Raw genomic sequence first — 8843 nt, forward strand, 5'->3', positions numbered from 1 at the left:
TCCTCAGTCTATATGCCAGAGGCTCACAAGAATCAGGGCATGCCATTCCTTAGAATAATGGTGGTGAAAGAAGTGCCCACAAGAAGTTCTCTTTGCTGCCTAAAACAGAAGAGAGGACTCAGACTGACTGTTAGATAAAATGTAGTTGTGCTATAAAGATATTTACACTTGCCCTGTAGTACCATGTTCCCTGAAGGCAAAGTTGCAGAGGTGCAGCCTCCTGTGGGGTTTCTCAAAATGAACCACTTGCATTAGCACTACCTGAAGTACCTGGTCAAAACAGAAGTCTCCAGCGCCACTACATCAACTCTCTGAGGGCAGAGCCCAGGAATGTGGATTTTTAAAACAGATTGCCTACCTATAGAACTACTATGTTTCTAAACATTTAACACTGATCTAAAGGTTTCCAAACCCCAAACCAGCACTGTCCTGACACCAATACAATCCACCCATTCTGGGTTCCCACTTTGAGATAAAACCTGAGAGACTGCAATTTTCACAAGCTCCAATCCTCTTCCCCAGTTGATATTGATGATCAGTTAGCTTTCAGAACCACTGGTTTGAATGATAACTAATCAGAATTATTGCAGGCTTCATTTAAAATAGCAATTTAGCCAGGGCAATGTCACGATTGACCATGGAAAAATATTAGATGAAAAGGTGCCACAGATAGGGAAGAAAAGGCCAAGGCCATTGTGATGAAAACATTGGGGTGGAAAAAGAAATTGAATTTGTCCAGAGCTGCATAGATAGTGCCAGGCCTGGGAAAAGCCAAGAAGAAAATAAAATCTGTCCTTGAGTCCCTCCCAATTTCCCTTTCCCCTTGACTCTTCTAAGACTCCCAGCTGGCCAAGCATAACCATAACCATAACAGGTTAGGAAATAGGTTAGGTAAAATAATTCATATTGAAGTATTCATGACAATTTGAATCCACTTCCCAAGGGCACAAACTTTTTAATTTCCAATTTAATAAGGGTCACTACCAGAAGCCTTCTTCCAAAGAAATCATCTCTAGGTGAAATTTCAGGCATCGAAGAAAATAAGCGGGTGTGAGTAGAAGGACGTAGGAATGGGGTGGGGACATGAGGCAGAGGACCTCTTCTTGTATCCAGAACGTAGAGGGGAGAAAAGTCCCTCCTCTGTGTAGGCCAAGACCACACCCAAACATTTCCTGAGAACCTGCTATGTCTATATCTCAGGATACAGCACCTTGGTCCTGAGGGCTATGGGGTCATGCCCAGAGAAGCATGGGATATGGGTCATATAACTGAGGTGAGGGGAAAATGTTATTGTGGACAATGACTAGTTTTAAACAATCCTAGTCAATGACATGTTATACCTATGAAGCTTTTGGTATGTTCTCAATAGGCTCCTTAGATTTTTATATTAGCCAGATGGCATACCAATTATCTCTCAGTGCCTTTTAAAATAAATCACTGTCACTCCTCTGAAAGTAAAAACATGATCTTATGCAATCAGAACTCCTTGGGGAGTGTCCAAAGACAAGGCACCAGGCTCTCCCCAGCATTTAACCATGAAACCTCTACAGAAAAAAAAAAAAAGTCCATGTGAAATCTGGAGCTAAGTGTCTCCATTTTGAACCTGCTGTGCCTGTGGCTGACCGAGGATTTGGCCACACCGGGCTCCTGAGAATCGGGGCCAGAAAGCACTTAGTACTTTAAGCACAGCAAAGGGAGGAGAGCAGTACCTGTGCACCTGGAGCAGGAAGTCCAGGCCTCATCTTCGGCCTGCAGATGCACACTTTGGCACACCTCTCTTCCCTTCTCTCAGGCCTTTAGAAAAGCAACATTGCAGCACAGGTTACCAAGCAATCTTATAAACAGAATGTGGGTCCAAATGAGTATTTTACATTGCTTCTTCTAAAGTCAACCCTGTTTTCTTTTTTAAGTGACTCCACTTAAGTCTGCTCAAAACTAGACACTAAAGGAGCAGCACAGAGAAAGAGAGAAACAAAAGAATGTGGAAAACAAGAGGGCCTAGGAAGCACTGTACACCTTACCCCTCCCTCGCCAAGTCATTGTGATAGTGGCAGGACTTGGAAGCCAAAAGATACCTATTTCTACATTTATTTGCTTTTTAGGGAATTTTAGCAAACAGCTCCCCAGTTAGTTAGGCCTTCTATATCAAACTCGTAACATTTTTTAAATGTAGTTGAGGATACAACTTTACACATGCCTTTTTCCTGAAAAGCTGTTTAGAGTGGCTTCTACAAAGGTTCCAGAAGTAAACATCATGAATTGGCCTAGAGAAAAAATGCTAGATGAAGTACATATTCATATATATGTATATATAAATTACATACAGTATTAGCAAAATACACTACCTGTTAATTTTTAACAAATATAGTATAATATTAGGAAAACATATTAAGGAAGGGATGGCAAAAATTAAAACTACAACATATAAATATCTTTAAAAAAATACTGTGCTTGCTGGCACGCTCCTTCATTCACACTCCTTCATTCCATGTTTAAAGGGTGTTAGTTGCCCTAATCAACAGCTTTAACCATGGGACCAGGTGACTCATTCGTCCTATAGCCACATCTCTGTAGTCAGAAGACAAAAATGACAAAGGGCATGCACAAAAAGTTTACTCTGATATGCCTTAAAAATCTGTAGACAAGAGAGGGCCAAGATAAGTTTAGCCTGTTTACCACATGCTGGAATTCAGCTCATTTCACATCTATCTCCTATTGCTGTAAATGTATATAGTGTGCACTCCATGAAAACTGACACCAGTGTTGGCAAAATACAACAAAGCTTCCTAACACATCAAATGGATTTTTAAAAATCTGAGCTCCAAGAACACACATCTTGGAGCACTGAGCTCCTGCAAGCAATCAGCTGGTTTTAATTTCTCTCCCGCAGCTGCTAAAATGCTGGTTTCAACCTGTAAAGATTTCTGGGCCCCATCAGGCAGCACGTCTCACGGTCTTCACAGCCCCAGATTCCGGGAGACAATGCATCTAAAACGAACAGCGGCTGGGAACGGTGGAGGATACCTTCACGATAGTTGCTTCCAGAGAAAGGCATGCAAGTCTAATTTTAACGGTAAGAATCACTTACTCTGTTACAGCGGTGCTGCTGAAGGAATTATCCTGAAGGCTGAAACAGAAACAAGAAAACATCAGCCAAGTCTGGCCGGGGAGCCGTCTCCCTGACTGCTCTCCGGGAGTTAGAGCACATACACAAACATGGCATTGCAAGACAAGTCTCCGGGCTCGCCCGGCACGCTCGCTCTACCTTGGGCTGCTGTCTGCACATGCTCGTAACGACACCCCCAGCAGGGGCCCAGCGGCACGGGCGAACCACAAAGCCCGGCAGCCCGCGAGGCTGCGAGGACAGAGCTGGGCGGGGCGCGGCGGCGGGGCTGGGACCCCGGGATCCAGCGAGGAGCACCCGGAGAGTTACCGCACGACCCCGACCTCGGCAGCCCAGGCGCCGCGTTTAATCTTGGGCTCTTTGTGCCAGCCACCCCCCGAGGCTGGCAATGAGAATGCCCCAGTGTTTCTGCCGAAGTGCTGAAATACCCGGGAGACTTGCTTTCTTCCACACGTCTCCTACCAATTTTACAGAGCTCACCCCAACCCCCCACACTCCCACCCCACCCCCAGGGATAGAGGCTCGCAGAGATTAATCTATCGTTCAGAAAAAGTCAGGAGAGAACAAGAAGGGGGAGGGGGATATTGCTGCTGTTTGGTGTTTTATTTTGTGGGTGTGTGTTGTTTTTTGTTGCCTAGGAAAAAGAATAGGCTCTGAAGCAGGGCTGGCTGCATCACACCTGATCTGTCTAGAGCGCTCTTATTTCAGTCCCAGAGAGGAAGCGCCCAGCCCTGGACTATAGAGCTGTGAATGAACCCACGCAGGGCGAGTGGAGAATTTATTCCAGGTGTTAGCTGGTGATTAGGACACCGTGCAAGGGGTGGGGCTTGCTATGCCCAGAGCAGCCCGCTTGAGCTCGTCTCCCTAGCTAGCACCTTTACAAAGGATGGAGAATCCGCAAACGCTATGCCTTTGAATAAAGGCAGCCCTGTTAGGGAAAGGAAAGACTGTCAGTCCCCCCACTGGCTTCTTTCCCTTGGGGATATTTGTCCTGCTCTCTTTGTATTGTTCATTTCTCCTGCCATGTTGACCTGGATATAGAGGTAGCATCTATTAAAGATTCTTATTTGAATTTGAATTTTGAAATGATTCCCATCCCCCTTTTTAATCTTCCCACTCCCAGAAGCAGCTGGGATAGTGGTTTTTAGTCCAAACCTATATAAGTTAATGAGTTAACATAACAACAAAAAACTCCTAATTTTTCTAATTGGGTAATTAAAAAATTTACCAAAACTTGGAAATAATGGGGAAGAGCATGACCTTTCAATGTCAAACTGAGACATCGGTTAACAGGTCCACCCAGGGGCTAGTTAATTCTCCAGTTGTGTTTGGCTTTGCTCTTCACTATTGATTAGATTCCAGCCACAGTGAAGTTCCGTGGTAACTTGCACATTTTATTCAGCCTGTCCAGAGAAAAAGATAACCGCAGCGTTTATGATTTTATTGCAATATAGGAAGATAACCAATTTTGCATCTAACCAAATAATCATTTTGCATTTAACCAAACTTTCTTTCTAAATACCTGTAAATCCACAGATCCTCAAAATGCTCTTGAAACCAGCTTCATCATCTTACAGTTTTCCCCGTTAATAAGTGAATAGATCTCTGCTGCCTGCCTATGTTTGTATCAGAGTTGTATTTTAACTTTTTAAATTTATACCTGAAAAATAAAAATTGAGTTTTCAAAGAAAAACAGGTTTCATTAAGGTTCTTTGCAATTTTACTTTCCTCTCTCCAAATATTTTTAAAATCAGCCAAATAAAAACCTAATATGGTCTTAGACTGAATTCTATGGACTAAAATAAGTTCAGAAATATTAATCCTTTGTATGTATAACTATACAGTACATATATGTTCCGAAGCCACCTACTATTTCATGTGAGCTAGGTTCAGGAGTAAGAGACACGGCTGCTTCACTGTATTCATTATTTAGCCATTTCAAAGTGAGATCTGTTCTTTGTTTATTCAGACCGATGAAGGTAAGTCTATATTCAGCCTTCTGATTGACTTATTTTATGGTTTCATAGATTACACGGTTGTTAATTTCCAACATGGTTGTTAATTTCCAGAAACCCCTTGTACTCATTGACTATGGTGCTTATTCCAAGTGTTCCAGTGTAGAGAAAGATCACACTTTTCTCCTGAAAATATTCCCAGTAATCCACTTGTAATGGAAATGTTCAATGCTTTAATTTGAAATAGGACTTGGAGATTTAATTAAGAACAACCTTAATTAAATGGTTGATTTTCTTATATACTGCCAAATACTGTTTTTTTTCATTCTATGAAATGAATTGGGCCCTTTGAAAATAAAATGAAATAACAAATGTACCCAATAAATGCAAGTATTCAATAACGTCCAAGGAAAAGAAATAAAAATTCTCAGCAACTCGTGAATAGGAAGGACCAAAATCAGGTTTTAGGCAGTACTCACATACAATGAGAACAACTGGTTGATACAGTTGATTATGGATAAAAACCAAAACATCCCTGAAAAAAAATTATTTGGCAGTATATAAGAAAATCAGCCATTTTAATTTTTACTTCTCAACTAATTCTTATGACATTTGTTTTCATCTTAAATCAGGTTTAGAAATTGTCTTTATAAGTGGGTTTTTAACTGGCTTTTATGATGTTTTGTACTGTTCAACTTGGAATAGGACAATACTGATGAATATCATACAACATATGATTATTTTGGAGACCCTCAGCTTTACAAAAGAGCAATTCCAGGAGGGTTTGAAAAGGGGAGCAGAAAAATTAATATTGAGTTTATGAAGAAGTAAGTTCTAAGCCAGTATTTCCCAAGTGGCAGTGAAATTCTAGTCTCCAGAAAATCCAGGAAAATGTTTTAGAAGTTACATGGTCAAAAATAAGTTTCGGAAAAGATGCATATTATAAATTCACAATGCACATTAGGTAGCAAAGAAAAGTTTTTCATCTGTTTTTAACCAGTGTTCCTCAAATTCATTGAAAACCAAAATAATTTTTTGTTAAATATATCATCAATTAGCATCATGTATAACTAGGAATTTTGAGAAAATAACTCCTGAGTATATCAGGAAAAAAATGCAAAGGGAATTAAGTGTTATATTTATTGAACAAATGAATGAATGAACAAATGATTCTACATGCTTATCACTATCCCATAGTTATGAATAAGACAGACACAGTCCCTGACATCATAACATTTTTAATATAAATATATTGCATATTTATATATGTAAAATACATAATGTATATTATATGTACAATTCTGTTTTATACAATATAAGTAAAATAAAGGGAAAATGAAGATGCTAGATTTGAATATGGTTAATTCACTTACATGTTAAAAGTGCTCAATTTTAAATGCTCATTTTTCTATCAGTGCTCTTAAAACCAATATCTGAATATCAGATCTAATACCAATAGTTTATTTTAATTGTAAAATTGTTAATTCTAATGTATTGACTTGACTATATGCAAAATATAAAGCAACAGTGTAGAGGTCAAGAAAGAAATTTCCAGATTTGCCAAGACTCAAGACCCACCACTTACTAATAGTTTAAACATGAACAACCTCTTTTGCCTCAATTTTCTCACCTGTAAAATAAAGATAACAATGACCTATTTTATGGGTTCTTATGAAGATTAAATTAAATGACATGCCTGACAAATTTAAAAAATAGTAAATAAATGCTGCTAATTATCCTTATTTTCATTAGTATTATTATAATAAATAAGAATATATAAACAAAGCTTGAGACAAGATGGACAATGACACTGTGCTTGAATAGTAGGCTTACAGATGATATTTTCTTTCTACTTCCTATGATGGCACAGTGTTTACACAGCTTTTTTTTTTTTTTAAGAACAATAAAATTTAAAACTTTACTAAATGTGGATGGGCTGCTCCGGATGAAATGGGTTTCATCCAGATTGGCTTTGTGCTCAGTTTACAACTCTTCAATTTAAAATACTTGCGCATCCCTGGAGGAACAGACAATTCTGAGAAATCACTTTCTGCAAGATGCTGGGGCAAGAAGCCAGAATCTTTACAATGCCAGGAAATCAACAGAGGCCTGCTCTATTGGCCTGGACAGAGTGACTTGTAGCTTCCTGTCAGTACCCTTGGGAATGACCAGGCTTCCTTGTGAAAGAGAGGACTCTTGCCTGAAGAGATAATTTTTTTTCCACAAAAAAAGAAAAAAGAAAACTTCTTCCCATCCCTGTCCCCTAATCTATTTCTTCACCAGCTCCAACGAGGACAGCATAGCAAGAGTCCTCATTATCTGAGTGGTCAGTAACTGAGCTCCTGAAGATTCAAAGGTGCCTAGGGAAGCAAAGTTGTGATACCAAAAACATGTACTAGTGACAGACTGTTTATGATACTGGTCTTCATCCAAACATCCCTCCCCAATTAATGCTAGTGTACATCAAGTCCATCTTTGGCAGTCTGTCTCTGATTTATCTGGCAATAAAATGCAGATGCAATGTAAATTGATTGATAAGTGAAATTTCAACTTTTTTACAAAAGAGTCAGGATTTCATGAAGCCAGTGGAAGTGATATTGCAGAACAGCTTGAATCACATTCAAAACTAGTGACAAGTGAGGTATTGGCAGTAACAACCAAAGAATAAAAATTGACAAGGATGCTGAGATGCCAATTCCAAAGAGAATTAGTCAACTATCAAAGGATTAAGAGTGGCCCTTGGAAAAATTTATGGAGCCCTTAATTAATTTTGTAATTTCCCTTTTTATAATAATGTAATGAGTATCAAATGTGATGTGAAGATTATCACTTTGAGCTATTAATGTTTTTGAGAAAAATATGTATAACCCCTCTAATGGGTAAAATTGAGTCTCTATAATTTTTAAGAATTGATTCACTATTTGAATTATACCCAGAATATAAAATAGTAATATTTCTATAAGTTCTTTACCATTTACCATAGACTCTCAGGCCCTGTGTGCTCTGGTCCTGGAGACAACTGAATTTATCTCCAAAACACTGGCCTCTCTCCTGTTATTATAACAGGTGCACCAGATCCTGCCCTAGGACCTTTGCACCTGCTGTTCCCTTTGCTGGGAACACCACCTGTAATATGCACAAACGTCCTCCCCTGGGGAAAACTTCCCTGAACACCCTCCCTAAGTTAGTTTCTCCTATCACTCTATTCTGCTTTATCTTCTTCATAGGATCTGTCCCTAACATATATTTAATAGCTATTTCTCTGTTTTTTGTATACTTTCCCCCCTCCACTATAATGTAAGCCATGCTTGTGCAACCTGGGGCCCAGGACTGCTCTGAATGCAGCCCAACACAAATTGGTAGACTTTTTTAAAACACTGAGATTTTTTGTGATTTTTTTTAGCTCATTAGCTATCATTAATGTTAGTGTATTTTATTTGTGGCCCAACACAATTCTTCTTCCAATGTGACCCAGGGAAGTCAAAAGATTGGACAGCCCTGCTTAAGCTCTTTGAGTAAAAAGATTTTTGGGCCTCATTCACTACTATATCCCCATGGTCAACAATAGTGTCTACCAAGGTAGCTATGCAATAAACATTTGTGGAATAAAATTAATGAGTGAATATTTAGTTTCATTTTCAAGATAATACTTCATTCACCCCCTTTTTTTGTTTCTATTCTCTAGGAAATGTTAGCTCCTGATTAAGGGACTCATTTTAAGTGAGGTTTTTCCAAGACACGTTACCTTCAGGTAATGCACTCCT

General features: G+C 39.2%; 1 protein-coding gene across 6 annotated transcripts in view; it reads right to left on the minus strand.

The window, feature by feature from the left end:
- FAM13C (family with sequence similarity 13 member C) overlaps window positions 1–4763 on the minus strand; it is a 117500-nt gene extending 112737 nt beyond the window's left edge. For 4 of the 6 annotated variants that reach the window (XM_055274372.1, XM_055274369.1, XM_055274368.1 and 1 more), the window contains exon 1: window positions 3089–3256. In XM_055274372.1, the coding sequence (XP_055130347.1) occupies window positions 3089–3150 (62 nt within the window). In that variant the 5' untranslated portion in view covers window positions 3151–3256. The other 2 variants (XM_055274370.2, XM_055274376.2) reach the window with 2 other exon arrangements.
- Between the last annotated feature and the right edge of the window lie 4080 nt (window positions 4764–8843).

Source organism: Symphalangus syndactylus, chromosome 4 (genome assembly GCF_028878055.3).
Source record: "Symphalangus syndactylus isolate Jambi chromosome 4, NHGRI_mSymSyn1-v2.1_pri, whole genome shotgun sequence".
In the NCBI taxonomy this organism is placed as follows: domain Eukaryota; kingdom Metazoa; phylum Chordata; class Mammalia; order Primates; family Hylobatidae; genus Symphalangus; species Symphalangus syndactylus.